Source organism: Stegostoma tigrinum, chromosome 12 (genome assembly GCF_030684315.1).
Source record: "Stegostoma tigrinum isolate sSteTig4 chromosome 12, sSteTig4.hap1, whole genome shotgun sequence".
In the NCBI taxonomy this organism is placed as follows: Eukaryota; Metazoa; Chordata; class Chondrichthyes; order Orectolobiformes; family Stegostomatidae; genus Stegostoma; species Stegostoma tigrinum.
In genome coordinates, this window is record NC_081365.1 from 61660762 (window position 1) to 61682983 (window position 22222).

At 40.6% G+C, this 22222-nt stretch overlaps 1 protein-coding gene across 5 annotated transcripts in view; it reads right to left on the reverse strand.

Moving 5' to 3' along the window:
- Positions 1-9474: 9474 nt before the first annotated feature.
- b4galt4 (UDP-Gal:betaGlcNAc beta 1,4- galactosyltransferase, polypeptide 4) overlaps positions 9475-22222 on the reverse strand; it is a 41523-nt gene continuing 28775 nt past the window's right edge. For all 5 annotated transcript variants that reach the window (XM_059650368.1, XM_048541427.2, XM_048541426.2 and 2 more), the window contains exons 5-7: positions 21153-21275; positions 11220-11324; positions 9475-9728 (exon numbers count right to left, since the gene is read on the reverse strand). In XM_059650368.1, coding sequence (XP_059506351.1) covers positions 9575-9728; positions 11220-11324; positions 21153-21275 — 382 coding nt within the window. In that variant the 3' untranslated portion in view covers positions 9475-9574. The remainder of the gene's footprint in view (positions 9729-11219; positions 11325-21152; positions 21276-22222) is intronic.

Genomic DNA, 22222 nt, shown 5'->3' on the forward strand with positions numbered 1-22222 from the left:
CTCAGACCAGACCAAGCACTTTGAGGTTTGTTAACTATCAGGCCTTTAGAGGAATAACTGGGGTTGGCAGTTTGTGCATGCCATGCCTCTGTTAGGGCACATACATTTTCTTGTTGGTCACAGCCCTTGAGAATCTTTGAGAGTGCTGGGTGGTGTGTGAGCCCAAGGCTCAACTGCCTTGTCTGTGGAAAAGCTTCCTCCTGGCTTCACAGGGGAACGTCCCTTTAATAAACCTGATAAACATGTCGACACCCAGAGGAGGAGCAGAAGTAAGCAAATCAGTGTCTTGAAATTGCTTCCTATTCAATAAGATCATGGCTGATCTAGCGTAAAGACTGTATCTTTTTACTTGCTATTTTTATTGTAGACTGAAATGAAAAGGTTAGGGTGAGGAAAGGACAGGTCTAAATGCAAAGAGTTGTTGAACGATTCCTGCATTTTCAAAAAAAAAAGTGACTTAGTTGACGGTCAGTGTAGGTGTTGTTTACACAGCTCTTTGTACAGCATTTTGGGGGGAATCCAGCTGCAGGTGAGCTGGAACAAAGGGGTGTATACAAATGGAGCTTCATCCAGCAGGAAGGAGCTGATTATTTGTGAATTACTGACCAGTTATCAGTGACAATGGTGTCCTCCCTGCCAACAATTACATGATCAGCTCCCAGGTAGCTGAACAGCTTGTGGATATGAATGATTGAGGGAGAAACCATCAAATGTCCAGAAGAGAAAGAGTTCCCTTTGTTCATCAGTTTAAACAAAAATCTCAAGCCTGAGGACATTCAGTTCATTTTCCCCTCATTGGTTGCTGTCAGTTATGGCTTTTACTCATAAATCAGAGACTTTTAGAGGTGAAAGTCAGTCACCCTGTGCCTCCTGCAAACGACCTGGAGAAGGAGATCAAGAAGCAGCATTCTGACGAGCACAAGGACTATCACAGCTAGCTTTGTGGATAAGGACAACCGGACTACCTCGGCAGTCTTTTCTCTCTGTCCATAACTCGCATTTACTGATACATGTGTGCAGGGGTGAGTTTATAAGTGGGTTAGCATTACATACTGATGTTTTGTAATTGTTTACCTGCAGTTCAAACCTATTTATTTGGAGTAAATAATCATATTTGTTAGGTGTGGAAACTGGTCCATGTTTTTTGGCAGTCTGTGTCGAAAACGCAGGCATTAAAGCAAAATACTATGGATGCTGGAAATCTGAAACAAACAGGGGAATACTGGATTTACACATATGAGATGTTGTATTTTTAATTTTGGGGTAAATAATAAAATTCCTTTGTTTTTCAAATCAAAAAAACCTTGTAAAGGGCTCCTTATGTTTTAATTTAAATGTACTGTACCTGCATAACAAAAAGCATTAAAAATCTTTGCTGTGACCAACTGATGGGGAGTTAAAAAAGGGCAAGTCAATTCAAGACTCCACCCACGCTGGTTATATTCCCTTCCACTCTCTTCTGTTCAGAAGATATAAAAGTTTGTATACATAAGAGTCATTCAGCATGAAAATAGATTCTTCAGTCCAACTAGTCCATGCCAAGGATAATCCCAAACTAAGCTAAATCCACCTGCCTGTTCCTGGCCCATAATCACACCAAACATTTCCTATTCATTAACTTATCCAAATGTCTTTTAAAACATTGTAATTGTCCCCACATCCACCACTTCCTCAAAGTTCATTCCATATGTGAATCATCCATTGTGTAAAGATTTGCTCCTCATATCGTTTTCAAATGCCTCTGCTCTCACATTAAAAAATGTACCCCCTTTTCTTCAAATCCCCTATCTTGGGGGAAAAAGAGAACCTCATTTGGGCTTCTTGGCAACATCCTGGTAAATCTCTTCAGCAGTCTCTCCAGCATGATAATATCCTTCCTAAAACTGGGAGACCAGAACTGGACAGAGTGTTCCAGAAGAGGCCTCACCAAGATCCTGTACAAGCTGAACATGAATATGTAGGAACAGATTCAAGAACAGCTCCACCCACACTGTTATTGGACTTTTGAATGGATCTCTTTAATACTGTTGCTGATGCTGATCTCCCTCTGAATCTTCTCGGCAGCTGCAGCATTGCATCCTGCACTCTGTTCTGTTACCCCGGACGTACTTGTATTGTACAACCTGCCTGCAAAGCATGTAAGGTAACACTTTTCAGTCCATGTGACAGTAATAAATCAAATCAAACCAAAGCAAAGCAATGCTAAGGCTAACATTGGATATAGATTTGTCTATTTGCGAAGACAGGGTACATTTGTGAAGGCAAGATGCATCTTCTTGGCAAGATAAGTTGTAAAAAGATACATGGTGAAAATACTAGCTGGAGGAAACAGCAGCCGCTATGCATGTTCGTTGACCAGCATCAGATCAACGAGGAGTTGGTTGAGATCCATAATTTCACAAATTACAAGCATGTCAAATGGAATTCCACAGAATATCCTAGTCCAGATTGCATTGGAACTCTGGTAAAATTAGAGGACAACATGAGAGCCTCCTTGTGCCGACTCCCGATTCACTATACCAACACAAGTTGAGTCAGTATCAGGTAGAAAAAAAAATCACAGGACTACATAATTATCAAGGAGAGAAAAATCCCCATAAATGGGATATCTGTCAACACTAGTCATACAGAAGGAACAACATACAAACTTGTCCATTGTTGTAGTTTAGGCAGATTAACCAGTCTGGCTCGAAAGGAGAATAATGAATTTTCACATAACAGTGAAATTCACAACATTAAAAGGTGCATGGTTTTCAAGTGCCTCCTTGTATTTATTGTTACTAGCAACCTGGTTTAAGGATATATAACTGGATACAGATTCAGAGGAACACAAAATCAGATCACCAGCAGTCTTATCCAGTGCTGTGTGTTCTGAAGGCGGAAGGAAATCTTTCACAAGCTGCAAGATTTGAGATTAAAACAAAAAGGTACAGCAGAGTAATTGGGTTAGTATTTTTGAAGTGGTATCTAATCCAAATTGTGAGAGAATATGTGATGATTATAAAGGTAACTATATTGGAATATAATCCACCTAGCAATTCACCCAAATGTGAAGGGTCAGTTCAGAGGTTTGTCAAGAGGCCAGATTTTTTTTGAAGTTTTATCTGACAAATGCCTATCTGTATCATGAGTTAATTGAGTCAAACACATAATAATACACATGGGCCTATTAGGCTTGTCACAATGGTAACAAAATATGAAATATTGACACTCATTATCTTTTATTGGATTATTAGGTTTTTAAAAGAAATCCACTGACTTAAAATGGTTACAATCAGCTGACCACACAGATCAGCCAAGACTCATGTCAATAACAATGAATCAACAGACTTGTGTGAACAAGACATTAGCAAACCATTGAAGCTTGACCACCCAGCCAGGTGTGAAAAGTCCTCACTTCCTATTATTTTGATTTTCACATAAAGTTGGTTCCACTACAACACATGTTCTGTCCACATGAATTCACTGTAATGTGATTGATGAATAGGGAATGCTATTTCTAAAGCATAAACTTGTGTTGGCTATAGTGTGATTCCGTTGGTGTGGGGAGGGGTGCCTGTTGACATCATTATCATTTCATGGGCTTCGTCACGAATATGTGCCATGTTAGCACTGAGAGAGTCTCCATGCCCACATCACATGATCATTTCACAGGCATTGTTGTGAAGTGTTTCCTGTGACAGGCACAGTACAGCCTCTTCCCCAAGTCCTTTTGACATTTTTTTTCCAAGGCAAAGTGTTAAACTTACTCTTACTTCATTATTATACATGAATTAAACATTTATTCAAATTGTGCTATCCTGTCTGTTAGGCATTTGAATGATTTTTGAGCGATTTTTTTCATTTGTTTGCCCCAACCCTGCTTTTCCTATATGCCATATTATTTCTATAGCATGATTTTCTATAACACAATGTTGCACAGGAATGCAACTATCACATTATAGCAGAACCAACTATATTAGACATGACAGGCATCACTCATCAATCTTGAAAACAGACAGCACAGATATTGAAATAAGTGAACTAGCTTGTATTCCAGGGAACTGCGTTTTGCAGAATAGTGGGAAATGGATTGGTAACTGCAAAATACTCTCTCCCTGGCCTCTCAAAAAGCAAAAGTTTTTATGCCAGAACTGTTTAAAAAACACACAAGAACATTGAGAAAATATTCACTTCTGCCGATGTCTTAAGACTTCAATTAAACAACTAAGGTATCCTTCTACGCGTATCCTAACAACTTGAAAATATTTAGTCATTTCGTATTGTGTGTGTGTGTGTGTGTGTGTGTGTCTTTTTCGCTGGGTTAGTGTATAATGAAATACTGTTTCTTTCACTAAAGAAGGCCATGTAATTAGCTCTTTACTGTTATAGCAGATATTTGCTAACTTTTTTAATTAACAAGTGGAGATTAAAAAGATGGAGTCAGTTCATCCTTCTCTATCTGTTTGTAACAGGCTATAATTTGATGTTTCTTCAGGACCTGGCATTTTTCTTGGAGTAAATGACCTAAAGTTTGCAAGGGATTCTGGGGAATAGTGTGTTATTTGGATGGCAATCATTTCAGCATCAAACACGGACAGCCCTGATAACTGACCATCTTCTTCAGCCTAACATTTTCAAAAGCATGGTGTTTGAACGAAGGCATACGAATGCACAATGTTTCAAAAGCCTACAAATTATTTAGGTCATAGGGTACACAACAAGGCATTGCATCCTGCCAGAAAGGAGTTTCAAGCAACAAGAAATGCAAACAAAAAAATATTTCATGCTCAGAGCTTTTCTCAGCGTAGTGTAGCTTAAGGCAAGATTAGACTAAATTTAGCAAATTTTTTGCATTCATTGAACAAACTCATGAAGGAAGAAGTTTTATGCAATTAGATAAAGGATAAAGCTGTCATATGTGTTAATCAACTCCTGTACATTACAATGAGTCCATAATGATTAAGTTATCACATGCTGCCTCACCACACAATCATAGTACTTTGGTGTCTCACATAATGGATCATGGAAGGAGAGATCGATTGCATTCACTTCATGCACACTTCTGACAGGCAAATGAAATTCTGACCAGATTTAACCCAAAAATCAAAAGACTTGAATTCAAAATTTTCTTAAATGCATAGTTCTAACCTCCCAATTGAAACTGATCATAAACCAAACTAATTTGAATCCAAAGTCTCCGGTACCCACTTTAGCTGAAGACGAGGTGCAGAGATGGACTTTGATTTTGTCTGCTTATGAATATAACATTAAGTACAGGTGATTATTGCAAGGCTGACATGATGCCCAGATTACCAGCTGATGTACAGTCCATCATGGAGGATGTATTTTTCAATGTTCATGTAGAAGATGACATTGATAGAGGCTGCTCAGAAGTTCTCTTTATGGTTCTTGGTTACATGAGAACATAGAAGATACAGCAAAAGTATAGAATATACCAACCTGTCCTCGGCAACTATGGAAACATCCATGTGTACTGTGACATTGGCTGCTTATAGAATTTGTAGAATTTGAAGGTCAGCATCTATTCTGGAGATAGATAGTCAAAGTATGTTGAGGAGCTTCCAATGAATAAAATAACAAAACTAAAACTTCAAAAAATTTGTGCAATTTAATTGCTGTTTATTAGTTCTGGGACAAACACTGTCTGACAATAGCCTCAGCTTTGTTCAGAAGAGTTTTCAAATTTAAATGAGTGTGGATGGGAACAAAACACATTAGAATTCCACTGCATTATCCTGCTTGGAAAGAAGCAGGAGAACGCAATACAAATTATCACGCTCTTGTCAAACCAATGAAAGAAAGGTCAGATATCACTGAATCACAAACGAGCAGAACTTTTTTCTATCAATGTAGCTCACACAAGTACCAGCAGAAGGGCAGCTGAATTATTTCTTTGAACTAGGTTTTCAGTGTGGTAAATATGTCTTCTGCAGTCAGTAGAAGATAAACAATCCAGGCTGACAGAGTCATAATAGGACTAGGACAGAAAAACGTCTGAAGTTGGAGAAGATCAAGGTAAAAGCTTGTCATAAGTGGTCAAAGTGACTACCACGAAAAGCCACTCAAAAAAAAACAAAAGTGCTCATAAAATCTTGGTCAAAATTCTGGACTGTGGAAATGTTATGTTTGTATATATTGGTCAGATTGTATCTTCAGAGATTGACAAAGGACTAGGAGATTGGGAACAATCAAATAAATCAAATGAATTGAAATACCAGTAGCGCACCAGTTAGTTGAACACAAATTGTGACCAAAAGCAGTTCAGATCCAAGTCAGACAGCCATGTCTGATGAAATCGAAATTTCCATTTTAAGGGTTGGAGAAAATTTCACCTCAAAATTTAGGCCCAAAGGGTTCAAATTCCTTATTAAAATTCTAAAAAAATTGGTTCAAGAATTAAGGTAATTTCTTAGACATAGGGGGGGTTACATTTTATTTACAAATCTATGAGAAACAAGAAATGGATATAAATTAACAGTCTTTAACGTTTTCATTAAGGAGGGAGGAATGTAATAGCACTCTCTTCCTCAGGTCATTTGAGCATTTGTAAATTTCAAACCAGAATAAAACAGTTCAGTCCATATTTGACATTTTCAGATTGCTCACCATCTCTTTTCCGCCCTGCAAGGATATCACAATATTCTAGAAATTCCCAAGTAGTTACCACGACATTGGAGAGAGATCAGCGAAATTCTTCAGATGCATGTACAAATATGGTGTCAGCTGAATGACATGGCTTTCGATTAGAAAGAAATTATGGGTGACTGCATTTACTTTCAATGTTGTTTAGACAAAATATAAATCAGAAGAAACCACTTAATGGAACAGCAGGATGCATTTTGTGTTACTACTAAGTTTTAGATTAATCTGTCACTTGGAAGCATCAATATTTCAATGAACAACTAAAGAAATATGGGTCCTTCACCACTGAGCTACAAGGCCAGTTCTACAACCCACTTTGTAATTCATTGAACTAAACATCATCAAGCTGTTACTGATGGCTTTAGGACTGCAGCTTTGGATAGTAAGATTGGGGACTGCAGTAAAAATTATCACAGTCCACTGTGATATACATATACGTTGGCTACAATCCTGTATTGTAAAACTGTATTTGCAGTTCAAGCTATCAATCATAAAGAAACACTATAAACAGGATGGCACTTCAAAAGGATCAATTATGAAAGTAGTGTTCTGTTTCAGCAGTGGTCAGAACACCTAGACCGGTGAAGGTATATGGTGTTTCCACAACTGAAACCGCTTTGACATAAAGTCATTAAAAAAAATACATTCAACAGGAGGCTCAGGCCTCCTAAAGAGACTTTAGTAATTGAACATTGATAATCAGAACACATGAACACTATACAAGAACAGAGACTCCACTGGGTCACATTGGTTACACCCAGTAAATCTGAACTGATGGCAATCTGTGATAACCAGATCAGTGAGCAGATTGATGTAACCAGAAGAGCTGGACAAGAGAAAATCATTTCATTGTTATAAAAGAGGTGGTACAAGGAAGATGGAGTAATTACTTACATCCAGATATTTGGTCTCTTTTTAATGCCGGTGAGTTTGTATACTTTCTGAAATCCGAAAAACAAGTACTTCTAAAAACAAAAAACGACTTTGGAATACAAAGCTTTCACAACAAGATATTGCCCAGTGATTACAGAATCACAAGTGCTCACAGCTCGCCTGTGAAGTTAGAACTTGGAATCCAGAGAGTAAAAAAAACTTCATTTTTGTTGAAAATTCATTCATAAGAAATGGGTATTATCGGCTACGCCAACAGCTACTCCCCACTTTTAATTGCTAAGATTAAACAGTTAAATGTTAACCACACTGCTGTGGATCTGCAGCCACATGCAGGCGAGGCCAGGTGAGCAAGAAGTTTCACTTCCTAAGGGGACATTAGTGGAACAGGTGGGATTTCATGACAATCCACATGGTCACCATTAGACTAAATTTTTTATTTTAAATTCCAGAATTTTATTGAATTGAATTCACATTTTACCATCTGCCACTGTGGGATTCAAATTTATGTCCACAGAAATATCAACCTGGAGTTCTGGATTACTAGTGAAGTTATCACTGTGGCACCAATTCACTTGTATGGATGACCAAAGGAGGTATAAACTATAAGCAATGATTTATAGATATTTTCCAAACAACTTGCTCATCTCCGGAGCAGGTAGGACTTGAACCCAGGCCTCCTGACCCAGAGATAGAGACACTACTACTGCGCCACAACAGCCCTCAGCAATCGTTAATGGTACTGGTCAGATTATCACATCCAAGATGCTGGTGAACTGTGGCTCAGTGGTTAACACTTACATCTGAGTCACAAGATACTAGCTTCAGGTCTCAACAAACAAAGAAAATCTAATTAAAGCTGACACTCCCGCGCAGTACTGAGGGGACAGCGCATCATCAAATGTGTTATCTTTGCCAAAAAAACGTTAAATTGAGGCTGCAACCGTCTGCTTATGTATGTAAAAGCTCCCATAGCTTTATTCTGAAGAGGAACATACAAGTTATCTCTGGTTCCCAGATGAATATTTATCCCTCAGTCAACATCTCACCGGGGACCCGGGTTCGATTCCAGCCTTGGGCGACTGTCTATGTAGAGTTTGCACATTTTCCCCCATGTCTGCATGGGTTTCTGCCGGGTGCTCTGGTTTCCTCCCACAGAGCAAAGATGTGCAGGATAGGTGGATTGGCCATGCTAAATTGCTCAGTGCTCATGGATGTTAAAGTTAGGTGGGTTAGTGATGGGAAATTAGGGGAATGGGTCTGAGTAGGATGCTGTTCAGAAGAGCAGTGTGGACTTGTTGGGCTGAAGGGCCTGTTTCCACACTGTAGGAATTCTATGATCTTAGACACAAAGAAAAAACAAATTCTTATCTTATTGTTGTGCATAGGAGTTTACTGTATGTGTACACTGGCTGCTCTGTTTCCAACACTAAAACAGAATTTGCACTTCAAAAAGCACTTGGTTGGCTGTAAAGCACTTTGAGTTATCTAGTGGGTGTGAACAGGATAATATAAACAAGTTTTTCTTGCTTTTTGATGAGGCAACAAAGCATCATTTATTGTCTTCAAAGCAGGAATGTTACGATCTTTCCAAGTGCCATACTTCGATGAAATTGCTAAAAATACTTAAAACTATATAAATCTTCTTAGGTAACAGGCAGCCGAGCCCATCCCAAAAGCCTTCAAGAAACTTTTGTTGAACTTGAACAGGTGAAGGGAATTTCTGCTGCGCTCTTGAATAGCAAGGTGCGTAATCTTGAGCCAAGAATGCTCAACACCCAAAACTAAATTTTCAAAGGGATATTGGATAATCCATTTCTATTTACCTCATTCATCTAAATCTCGCACAAGTTGCCAAGAAAATGATTCGAGTTACATTGTCCATGCTTCATTTCCATCAATGTCCAGGCAACATACAAATGTCACAAGTTACATAGGTAATGCAACCTTAAATTTATTTATCCATCTCAAAAAGGAGAACTTGTACAAAAGATGCTGATCATGATAAAAGTCATTTGTGAAGGCCGGGATGCCACATTTAGACAGCAACTTCAGGATTGTGACGAGGATCACCAATGTCCACAGTGATATTAATGTACAAGGGTTTGTGTTCAATCATTAGCACTTTATAGGAGCAGGAGTTCAAACCATCTTTACTCCAAACTTGTGGAACTTTCTTCAGGAGCGCCATCCTATCAAGGCGAACACAGGATAAAAACAGTTATGATCAATTACAAAAGCAGGCAAACATGTTGAATTATTTACTGCAGAACACGGTTGACGCTGGGCTGTTAAGTAAAGACAGATTTTTAATTAGTAAGTGAATCAAGTGTTACAGCGATATGGCATGAAAATGGAGTGGAGGACTATCACCTTAGCTATGATCTCACTGAATGGTGAGGCTCCATGGTCTAGATGGCCTACTTCTTCCCCTATGCCTTACGGTCTCATGCTTACTGATCAAGTACAGGACCAGATGTTAAAATATACCTACTTGGAGCTGGCTGAAGGACAAGGGTAGAGTTAAAAATCAAACCATAACAGTAATTAATAATGACACAGGAAGAAATTCCTTGGAGAATGCATGATGTACGCAGTGAAAACAAGGATATTAGAAATACAGGGACAGCTATAATTAGAAAGTTGCCACATTAGAGGTATCAGAGTATTAGGAAGAGAACCCAGGCTTTCCTGTTCTGGCTTTTCTTCTGCTCAGCGTTTTTCAATCTATTTCCAATTTTCTATCATAATTTCGTAAACAGCTCAACCTTGGAAAAAAAAATCATTTGATAAGAAGAATGAGAGATGAATTTTTTGTAAGATATTTACCCGATTAACTCACCCCATTGTCGTGGTCCTCTGGCAGAAATTGTAAAGACTTAGCAAGGGGAAATACTGAGACTGGTCAGATCAAAGGAATACCAATGCACAGTTCCCCAAAAACTAAAAAGGGAGGCGCAAGGCAGTTATACAAGTGAAAATGCTTAGTGCAGTAAATCTGCAACACTTATACCTTAACTGATTTTAAAGTAAATATTAGATTGTGAACTAAACCAAAACTACTACTACCTGAGATGCTGCTTGGCCTGCTGTGTTCATCCAGCCTCACATTTTATTATCTTGGAATCTCCAGCATCTGCAGTTCCCATTATCTCTGCTACTACTACCACTGCTGTTTTCTTAATGATTTGTTTTAAATCTTATTGAAATGATTAACTTTTTCTGTATTCCTTCTTCAGGCAAATAGTTTGGGAGTGGTATGAAACCTGGCAAGTTTCTTTGTTAAAAAAAATCCAATATAATTTATAAGGCAAAATCAAATGAAAGGTTTCAAATGGATACAGATGAACAAACAACAGGCAGATTCAAATTTGCTGCCAAATTTTTCTAATTTCATGACTTATGCATCCTATGTTCAAAAAAAGATAAGTATGACAGGGTCTGACCCAAAATAAAAATATACACTCATAAAAACCATAACTGTAAGTGAATCAAGGGCACAGAATTTACTGACACAACTGACTGGTGCTTTGCCCCAAGGACAAACAATTTTAGTCAATTTTAATTTTTGCAAATGTCATCTTATTGGGTCCAGCACAACTTGGATCTAAGATCAGATTATTAGTTTATAAACAAAAAGTAATCACGGGGTTGGCCAAATCACACTGATAGAAGTTTCTCACCTCTCTGGGTTGATTTCATTTCCATGGTCCCTTGTGTGGAAAGTCATTGTATATCGGGCAACTTCAAGCGCAGGACGGACAATCTTCATTTTCTGCAGCTGAACTCTGCAAAAAGAAAAAAATAGAAGTGGTTAGAAATGCCAAGCACTGGAGGCATGATAAATAAATCTGCATTTCTGGAGAGGCACACAGTGCTTAAATCTTTTCTATATTTAGAATTATTACATGTCAATGCCTGGCAGTAAAGCAGGTTAATTATAATACACTACATTTTATAGTTTAAGTACCACTGTGAGCACATGTGGGCACCACACCTTCAGAAGGACACATTAGCCTTGGAGGGAGTACAATGTAAGTTTACAAGAATGATACCTGGGCTTCAGGGGCTCAGTTAAAAGGTTATACAAATAGGGTTTGTATTTTGTAGAATTTAGGAGATTAAGGGGTGATCCGATTGAAGCCTTCAAGCTATTAGCAGGAAGAGACAGGACACATGAAGATAAACGACTTCCAGTGGTTGGGGATTCTAGAACCGGGGGAATAGTCTGAGAATTTGGACCACCATTCGGGAGATTTGTAGGAAGCACTTCTGCACACAAAGGGTGGCAGTAGTCTGCAACTCTCTCTTCCACAAACTAATTAGAAAAGTTAGATCACATGGGATTCAGAAAGAGCTTGCCAATTGGATACAAAATTGGCTTTGTGGTAGGAGACAGAAGGTGGTGGTGGAGGGTTGTTTTTCAGGCTGGAGGGGCCAGCGACCAATGGTGTTCCACAGGGTCCACTTTTATTTGTCATCTAGAGTAACAATTTGGATGAGAATATAAAAGGCATGGTTAGCAAATTTGCAGTTAACACCAAAATTGGTGGAATAGTGGACATTGAGGAAGATTATCCAAGATTACACCGAGGTTTTCATCGATTGGGTCAATGGGCTGAGGAGTGGCCGATGCGGTTTAATTTGGATAAATGCGAGGTGTTGCATTTTGGGAAAAGAAACAAGGGCTGGACTTGTACAATTAATGGTGGGGCCCTGGGTAGTGGTGTAAAACGGAGAAAGACCTGGGGTTCAGGTACACAGTTCTTTAAAATTTGTATTACAGGTAGACAGATTGGCTGAGAAAGCATTTAGCATGCTTGCCTTCATTACTCAGACCTTTGAGTAGAGGAATTGAGATGTTATGTTGCAGTTATACAGGAAGTCGGTGAGGCCTCTTTTGAAGTACTGTGTGGAATTCTGGTCCCCCTGTTAAAGGAACTATATTATTGAACTGGAGGGGGTTCAGTAAAGATTTACTATGATATTGCTGTGAATGGAGGGTTTGTGTTATAAAAATAGGCTGGGACCTTTTTATCACTGGAGCATAGGAGGTTCAGGGGTGACCTTACAGAGCTTCATAAAAAATGACGTGGAGATGCTGGTGTTGGACTGGGGTGGACGCGGTCAGAAATCACATGACACCAGGTTACAGTCCAACAGGTTTATTTGAAATCACAAGCTTTTGAAGCACTGCCCCTTCACTGGGTGAAGTCTTGACCTGACGAAGGGGCAGCTCTCAGAAATCTTGTGATTTCAAATAAACCTGTTGTCGTCAGATTTCGGACCTTGTAAAATTATGAAAAGCATCGACAAGGTGAGCAGCTCCAACTTAAATTCTCCAGCAGAGAGAGAGTGTATTTGCAGTACTAATAACTTGAGTATACTTTTGGCAAGCTGCTATTTTCTGGTTGAAGATAATAAAATGAACCAATCAAGGTGGATGTGCTCAAATTTCTAGGTAAACTGTAAAAAGCTAAGTAATGTGCTGAATACAGGAACTATTCTAAATCACATTCTGAAGGTGGTCACTGGGCTCAAACAGTTAAGTCGGTTTTTCCCTCCATGGATGCTGCCAGACTTGCTGAGTTTCTCCAGTGCTTTCCAATCAACTGTTTAATCTTCCGGCATCTTCCATATGTTTTTCTGCAAGATTACCACCTATTAGCACTCCTATCCAACACACAGTTCCCGTATTTACCATGTGTGCTGGACTGACAGGAGCTGCGTTTTCAATCTCAGCTGTCAACGTCCATACAGCCTGGGGATCATTCACAACTTGTGGCTTTCCAAAGCACAGTGCCACCCTCCTTTACTGTACCTCCTGTGGCCAAGGCACCATTGACCGGATTGCCCGCCTTCTGGAAGCCTATGGGAACAGCTCTGCCTCCTGAAGTTCACACAGGGTATGCAGCAGACTCAACCAAACCAGTCCATGATGTTGTTCATGCTCCACAGGGGCTTCCTGCGATCATTCCTCACCTTCCCTTTTCTTCTCTTGCTGAGTCTCCCCTTAGTAGTACTATTGTTACGGTCTTGACAGAGGTCAGTAATATTTTTAGTTAATGCTTTTCTTTGGGAATCCAAAACCCAGGTATTTACCAAAAGAATAAAGCAGTTTAAAACAAAATTATTTTACTACACAAACATATGAACACTAATAGCTTTACTCTATCTTACCCAGCCTCTAGCTTAGCTACTTTACACTAAAAGTATACTGAACACTGTTGCTTATTTGCCAGGTCAAACTGCACAATTTGAAACTTTCCTCCACACCCATTTGACTTGCACTCTTTAAAAACCCAGGTCAAATACTCATCCGAAATTCAGACTAACCAATTGATCTGAACACTGGTACAAAGATACGTACAGAGATTGAGATTTCGTGGACCACAAAACCATTAGAAATAAGAACAGGAGCAGGCTGTTTGGTCCCTCCAGTCTGCTCCCCCATTCAATAGGATCATAACTGACCTAACATTCCTCACATCCACTTTCCTCCCCTTTCCCTGAAACACTTGATACCCCTACTAACCAATAACTTATCTCAGCCTTAAATTTACACAAGGACTGTGCCTCCCCAGTTCTGTGGTGAGGAGCTCCAATGACGCTCAACCCTCCGAAAGAAGGAGCTCCTCATCTCAGTCTGAAATTGGTGCCCCCTTATTCTGAGTTTATGCCCTTTGGTCCTATACTCTCCCATGGGGGGAAACATCCGCTTGACATTTACACTGTCAAGCCCCTTAAGAATCCAGTGGGAACATCTCTTATTAGAACATAGAACATAGAACAGTACAGCACAGAACTGGCCCTTCAGCCCACGATGTTGTGCCGACCATTGATCCTCATGTATGCCCCCTCATTCTTCTAAACTTTTGAGAGTTGAGTGTCAACCTGCTTAGCCTTTGCTCAGATGCTATCCCTCTATACAAGGGATCACCCCAATGAACATCTCTGAACTGCCTCCAATATCTTTCCTTAAATAAGGAAATCAAAACTATTCACAGTACTCCAGAGATGGTCTCTTCAGCACCTTATACAGCTACAGTAAGACTTCCTTCCTCTTATACCCCAACCCCCAGAAATAAACGGTCAACATTCCATGAGCCTCCCTGATAACCTGCTGCACTTGTTTGCTAGCTTTCTGTGTTTCATGCACAACCTCCCCAATGTCCCTTAGAGATATACATTTCTGTGGCCTTTCTCCACATTATATTCAGTTCTTTTGTTCTCCCTTTCAAAATGAACAACTTCACATTTACCCACATCATATTCCATTTGCCAACTTATTGTTCACTCAAACTATTAATATCTTCTAAACTACTTGTATCCCCTTTGCAAACTGCCTTTCCACCTATTCTTTGGCCGTGTACTAATTTGGCTGCAGTACATTTTCTTCCTTCCTCCAAGTCATCAATATATATTGTAAACAGTTGCGATCGCAGCACTGATCCCAGTGGGACCCCAACAGTCACAGGTCACCAAGCTGAAAAAGAAATGCTTACTATCTCAAAGGGGATAAGAAATGCCGATGCTGGAGGAACAGAGCGTGGAGCTGGAGGTACATAGCAGGCCAGGCAGCAGAGAGCAGGAAAGCTGACGTTTCGGGTCAGGACCCTTCTTCTGAAATGGGCATTTCTGAAGAAGGCTCCCGACCCAAAACATCAGCTTTCCTGCTCCCCTGATGCTGCCGGGCCTGCTGTGTTCCTCCAACTCCAGGCTGTTACCTTATCCACACTTGCTGCTACTTGCCAATGAGACAATTCTCTATTCACACCAAATATACTACCTCCAACACAGTCGCTCTTATCTTACGACTTAAAACTTTTCGTGTCAGGAAGTCTAAATGCAACATATCTACTGATTCCCCTCTATCCACTCCAGTTGAGATATCCTCAAGAAACTAATAAGTTAGTCAGACACTATTTCCCTTTCATTAAGTCACATTGACTTTTCTTGATTACATTATGATTTTGCAAATGTGCTGCTTTTACATCCTTCATAATTGATTCCAATACTTTTCTAAAAACAGATGTTAGGCTAATCTCTCAATATTACCTCCTTTTTGCTTAGTTTTGAGAGTAGGTGTCCTACTTTTTGTGATAGCTTTCCAATCTTCCAGTACTTATGTTCCTCCAGCTCCACGCTCTGTTCCTCCAGCATCGGCATTTCTTATCCCCTTTTAGAGATAGTAAGGGTTTCTTTTTCAGCTTGGTGACCTGTGACTGTTGGGGTTCCACTGGGATCAGTGCTGCGATCGCAACTATTTACAATATATACTGATGACTTGGAGGAAGGAAGACCATAAAGACCATAAACTATAGGAGCAGAATTAGGATTTCAGCCCATTGAATGGCAGAGCATAATCAATCATGGCTGAAAAGTTTCTCTACACTGTCCTCCTGCCTTCTCACGATAATCCTTGATCGCTTTACCAATCACAAACCTATCTGTGTGGCTACTAAATAATTCTCCAGAATCCAAGGATTTTTGGAAAATTACAACCAATGCATCCACTATCTCTGTTGCTACTTCTTTGAATGAAAGCCATCAGGGCAAGAGGACTAATCTGTCTTTAGCCTCATTAGTTTGTCGAACACTACCTCTCTACTGGACCGTCCATTTATTTCTAACAAAGCTGTTCCTTCAAGTGTCCTCATGCTATCCCACAGTTGCAAATTCTAAATTCAACACTGATATTGTTAGCATGGAAGAGTAAGCACCTTGGATTCAAATGTTTAGCACTGAAGACTTGCATCTAGATCTCCCCAGTCAACTTAGCTTCTACAAGAGTCCAATTCATCATTAGTGGAGCCACTTAGCCAACCAGGTTTTCAAGACACTGAACAGAAGTGAATCCTGCTTGAAAACAATGTGCACCCCAGCTAACTTGTAAATTAAATCCAAACAGCTTGAACATTTCTGAAGAAGGGTCTAGGCCCAAAACGTCAGCCTTCCTGCTCCTCTGATGCTGTTTACCTGCTGTGTTCATCCAGCTCTACACCTTGTTATTTCAGCTTGAACACTCTGATACTTATTCAGCCTTATAACTAATAGCTGACCAATTGGCCCTTGTTATTTTGTTGTTTTACTTTTGTGACCAAGCTGTCCAAAAGTAAAAGTTGTTTGTGAAACTATTTACAATCCAACATTCACCACATTTTCCCGAGATTTGGAAGCTTGCAGTCTATCCATGCATTGGCACAGATGCTTCTGCCATTGTGTACTTTATACCATCTTCCCAATGGGAAAAAACTAGGTGCCACTTTAATTTATAACATTCAAACCGCCCTGGTTTACTGTCAGCAGAATTCAGAACTGAATATCATGACCCCCTACATAACTCCATTTTACCTTAAATTAAAAGCACAATCTCAAAACATAACAATGTAATGAAACTAATTTTTGTTAAAATAAAATTAAAAGAGCCACAGAACATTAAATTGATTTTGATTCGTCAATGAGCAAAAACTTATGCCAGGCTAAAACCTGTACTATCAGGATCTACAAGTTATGCAGACATTGTATAGATTTAACCAACACAAGGCAGAGATAGTGAGTTGAACTCAATGTTGAGTCAGAAAGTGAGACAGTGGCCAGGAAGCAGGATGCTTCCTCATTTCTCTTTTAACCTACACCACTAAAATAGATTATGTGGTCACGTATTTCATTTGCTATTTGTAAGAATGGCCCATTGAATTTGTTTAAGTAAAACAGAGTAAATTGCTTTGCAATACAAATGCAATATTAATATAAATTAATTTAAATTAATAAAATTCTGTATTTAAAGTCATAAACAGATTAGTGTTTCGCTAGTCTCACAAAGATTCTGATACATGTCAGATGCCATACGTGAAACTCAACTGCACACAACCACTTTGCCTTGTAGACTTCCAAACTGCTATACAAATGAGTTATTCTGAACAATTGAGTTCCTGGTAGAGACGGCTAGTGCTAAATGTTAAGTGATCAATTAAATATATTATCCAATTGACAAATCCTGTTTTACAGTACTTCAAAAGCTTTCATGGAGCAAGATGCAGTAAGAAAGCATGGGTCCAAATGCAGCAAGACTTGGACAATATCCAGGCTTGGACTGAAAAGTGGCAAGTAACATGCATGCTGCACTAATGCCAGGCCGGGACCATCAGCAATAACAGAAAATTTAACCACCACCTCTTGACATTCAATGGCATTGCCATTACTAGATCTCTATCAACATCCCAATTTTTATTATTGACCAGAAACTGAACTAGACTAACCATATAAATACAGTGTTTACAACAGCAGGTTAGAGGCTAGAAATCCTACCACAAGCGACTTAGCCTGACTCCCTAAAGCCGGTCCACCATCTATAAGGCACAAGTCAGCAGTGTGGTAGAATACTCCCCACTTGCCTGGATGGGTACAGCTCCAACAACACTCAAGAAGCTTGACACCCTCCAGGACAAAGCAGCCCGCTTGAATGTTTACGGATATGGTACTATTCACATGCAGGAAGCATGTTTCCGCTGATGGGTGAGTCCAGAACCAGAGGACACAGTTTAAAAATAAGGGGTAGGCCATTTAGAACAGAATTGCGGAAAAACTTCTTCACCCAGAGAGTGGTGGATACATGGAATGCTCTGCCCCAGAAGGCAGTGGAGGCCAAGTTTCTGGGTACTTTCAAGAAAGAGATTGGTAGAGCTCTTAAAGATAGTGGAATCAAGGGTTATGGGGATAAGGCAGGAACAGGATACTGATTGTAGATGATCAGCCATGATCATAATGAATGGTGGTGTTGCCTCGAAGGGCCGAGTGGCCTACTCCTACACCTATTGTCTATTGTCACCCCATGCACCACCAACATTCAGTAGTAGCAATGTTGGCCATCTACAAGATACACTGCAGAAATTCACGAGTCATTCTTAAACTGTACTTCCAAACCCACAAACACTACTATCTAGAAGGACAAGGGCAGCAGACACATGGGAACATCACGTGCATCCCCTCCAAATCACTCACCATCCTGACGTGGAAATATGTAACCGTTCCTTCAGCGTTCGTGGGTTAAAATCCTAGAATACCCTTCCTAAAGGCATTGTGGATCAGCCTAGAGCACATTGACTGCAACAGTTCAACAAAACAGCACTCACCACCACCTTCTCAAGGCTAATTAGGGGCAGGCAATAAGTGCTGGTCAGTCAGCGACGCCCATATCCCATGAGCAAATTTTAAAAAAAGGCCGACCAATGTCTCATCCTCTACTGATTATTTCCAGCATGCCACATGCCTTAATAATTGCATCTCAAGCAGTCCTGACACACACATCCCTCTGTTTTCACACCCCCTTTAGAAGTGATCAACTTTGATTTCAATTTATCTGGGTCCGATCCATTCCTACTCCACTGATGGTGTTATTTTTTACCCTGGATTTCTCCTTATCCTTTTCTGTATCAAACTTAAACCTTATGACACATCGATCACTGCTCCCCGGCTGGCACTTGATCCACTGAATGGTTGTAGGAAATTCTCCAGAACACATTCATTCAACAACACTTAGACCTCCCTGCCTTTTACTTACAACAGTCTGACTTTCACTTGCTATGTTCTAAATTATTTTTTGAAAGGTTCCAAGATTATGCCTATCATATCAAAGAAATTAATACTTTCTACCTCTGATCACAGCACTCTTGCTCTGTAGCATTATAAAAAAAAACAGGAACGTTCACCGGCAGAATTCTGTTTGGCAGTCCAGAATCATCAAAACTCATTTGATATATAGATACAGTAGGAACTGCCGATGCTGGAGAATCTGAGATAACGGTGTGAGGCTGGATGAACACAGCAGGTCAAGCAGCAGAGGAGCAGGAAAGCTTGATGTTTTGGGTCAGGACCCTTCTTCAGAAATTGGGGGGTGGGGAAGGGGGAGGCAGGTAGAAGATGGATAGAGGAGAAGATAGGGTGAGTGGAGGCAGACAGGTCAAAGAGGTGGGGTTAGATCCAGTGAAGGTGAATGTCGGTGGGGAGTCAGGGAGGGGATAGGTCAGTCCAGGGAGGACAGACAGGTAAGGGGTGGGGGGACAGGATGAGGTTAGTGGGTAGGAGCTGGGGGTGGGGCTTTAGGTGGGAGGAATGGACTACCTGGGCCGGTTTTGGCGTGTGGTTGGGGGAGGGGAGATTTTGAAGTTTGTGAAGTCCACATTAATACCCTTGGGCTGCAGGGTTCCCAAGCAGAATATGAGATACCGTTCCTGCATCTTTCGGGTGGCATCATTGTGGCAATGCAGGAGGCCCAGGATGGAAATGTCTGAGAAGTTGGGGGGGGGCACGGGGAGTTGTAATGGTTTGCAACTGGGAGGTGTAGTTGTTTGTTGCAAACTGAGCATAGGTGTTCCGCAAAGCGGTCCCAAGTCTCCGCTTGGTTTCCCCGATGTGGAGGAGGCCACAATGGGTACAGCAGATGCAGCATACCACATTAGCAGATGTGCATCCGCTGTTCCTGTTGTGGCCTCCTCTACATCGGGGAAACCAAACGGAGACTTGGGACCGCTTTGCGGAACACCTATGCTCAGTTTGCAACAAACAACTACACCTCCCAGTTGCAAACCATTACAACTCCCCGTGCGCCCCCCCCCCCCCCCCCCCACCTCCTCGGACATGCCCATCCTGGGCCTCCTGCATTGCCACAATGATGCCACCCGAAAGATGCAGGAACAGTATCTCATATTCTACTTGGGAACCCTGCAGCCCAAAGGTATCAATGTGGACTTCACAAACTTCAAAATCTCCCTTCCACCAACCACACGCCAAAACCAGCCCAGTTAGTCCCCGCCTCCCTGACTGTTCCTCCCACCTCAAGCCCCACCCCCAACCCACTAACCTCATCCTGCTCCCCTGACCTGTCTGTCCTCCCTGGACCAACCTATCTCCGCCCTAACTCCCCACCGACATTCATCCTCACTGGCTCTAACCCCGCCTCTTTGAGATGTTTGTCTCCTCTCACCCTATCTTCTCCTTTATCCATCTTCTATCCTCCTCCCCCGTCTCCCTATTTATTTCAGAAACCCCTCTCCCTCCTCCCCCTGCATTTCTGAAGAAGGGTCCCGACCTAAAACATCCAGCTTTCCTGCTCGGCCTGCTGTGTTCATCCAGCTTCACACCATGTTCTCTCATTTGATATATACTTTGTTTAGCACAATTTCATTTCAATCATTTTGCATTGTCTGTCTACAACAAAATATTACCACAAACGGATAACACTCCAAAAAGATCAGAACACAACCTCTAAGATGATGAACCCTCTTGTTTGAGAAGCTTGATGAGATCAGATCACCATAAGTGGAGAACAGCAAACAACACAACCAAGCTAAGAGAGTGGTCTTGGCTGAATTCGCTTGTTCAGGCAGTGAACATGACCCAAGAATGATCAGATGTGGCAATTACCCTAAAAACTGGAACTGCAGTAAAAACTGAAAGAACTGTGAATGCTGTAAATCAGGAACAAAATCAGAAGTTGCTGGAAAAGCTCAGCAGGGCCAGTCGCTTAGGTTCTGAGGAAGGGTCACGAAACCCGAAATGTTAACTACTGGAACTGCTGCTGTGCTTTCGCCAAGTATATATTATGTACTGCTTACCTTATGCGAAGGTCATCATCCTCACCACCCCATCCCCAATAACGATTGGAAAATCCATTGACTCGGGTGAATTGCTGCTTGGTCATTGCTGTTGCTCCACCAAAATACCCTTTGTAGCGCAACCTTGCATGTGGAAAAATAATATTAATTTGTAGATGATATTTTACTGCACGTCTTATATTCTTGCAAGATCGTTCAGCTGGACTGCATCCTAGAAAAATAAATCAGTCAGGTGCAAACAACATCGATGCATCTCGCTTTCAAGGGAGCATTACTTCACAGTGACAGACTCCCATCATTAGCTGAATGTTGAAAGCTATTGCAAGACGATCTTCACCATAATTATCCTCAAATTACAGTAAGTGCAATATGGAAAGTTTATTACAAAATTCAAACAGTTTTTGAACATTTCAACCTGAAATATAGCATAAATCTGAAGCACAGTTAATAACTTTGCAGCAATTATAAATCACATGTTCAACATGCCAAGGGCACAAGAGTTAACTATCTGCCTTCAATGTGCAGAGATGAAACAATCGTTTGAAGGCAATAAATGTTTTCCATTCAGCTCCAATTTCAATTTGAAGAAACAAGGCATGCGAGCAATTTCCATTCTCCTTGGAGTTCTTTATTACTAGAATATGAAAGCTTCTTTGGAGACCAGAAGACCCTTAAACATCTGAGAATACTCAATAAAACTGGAGGGAGCCATGGGCCAGAGCTTAAAAGCATTACAAATTTAGTCATCAATTTAGCAATTAAAGATAAAACGTGGGCAATAGATGTATAACACAGTGCATGAGTGTGCGCATGCTCAAACTCCACTTAGCACAAGGTGACTATGCTTCCATGGTAATGTGACTCCTGGCATTTGCACAGATTACATCATTTTATCTAAGTGAAAAATTATCAGCATCTTTAAATTGTTTGCCCTGAAGAAATTGTGCTACTTAAAAATCATAAGATCACAGACATAGTGGCAGAACTAGGCCATTAGGCCCATTGAGTCCGCTCCATCATTTGATCTTGGTGGCTGTGTTTCTCCTGCCTTTTCCCCATAAACCCTGGGC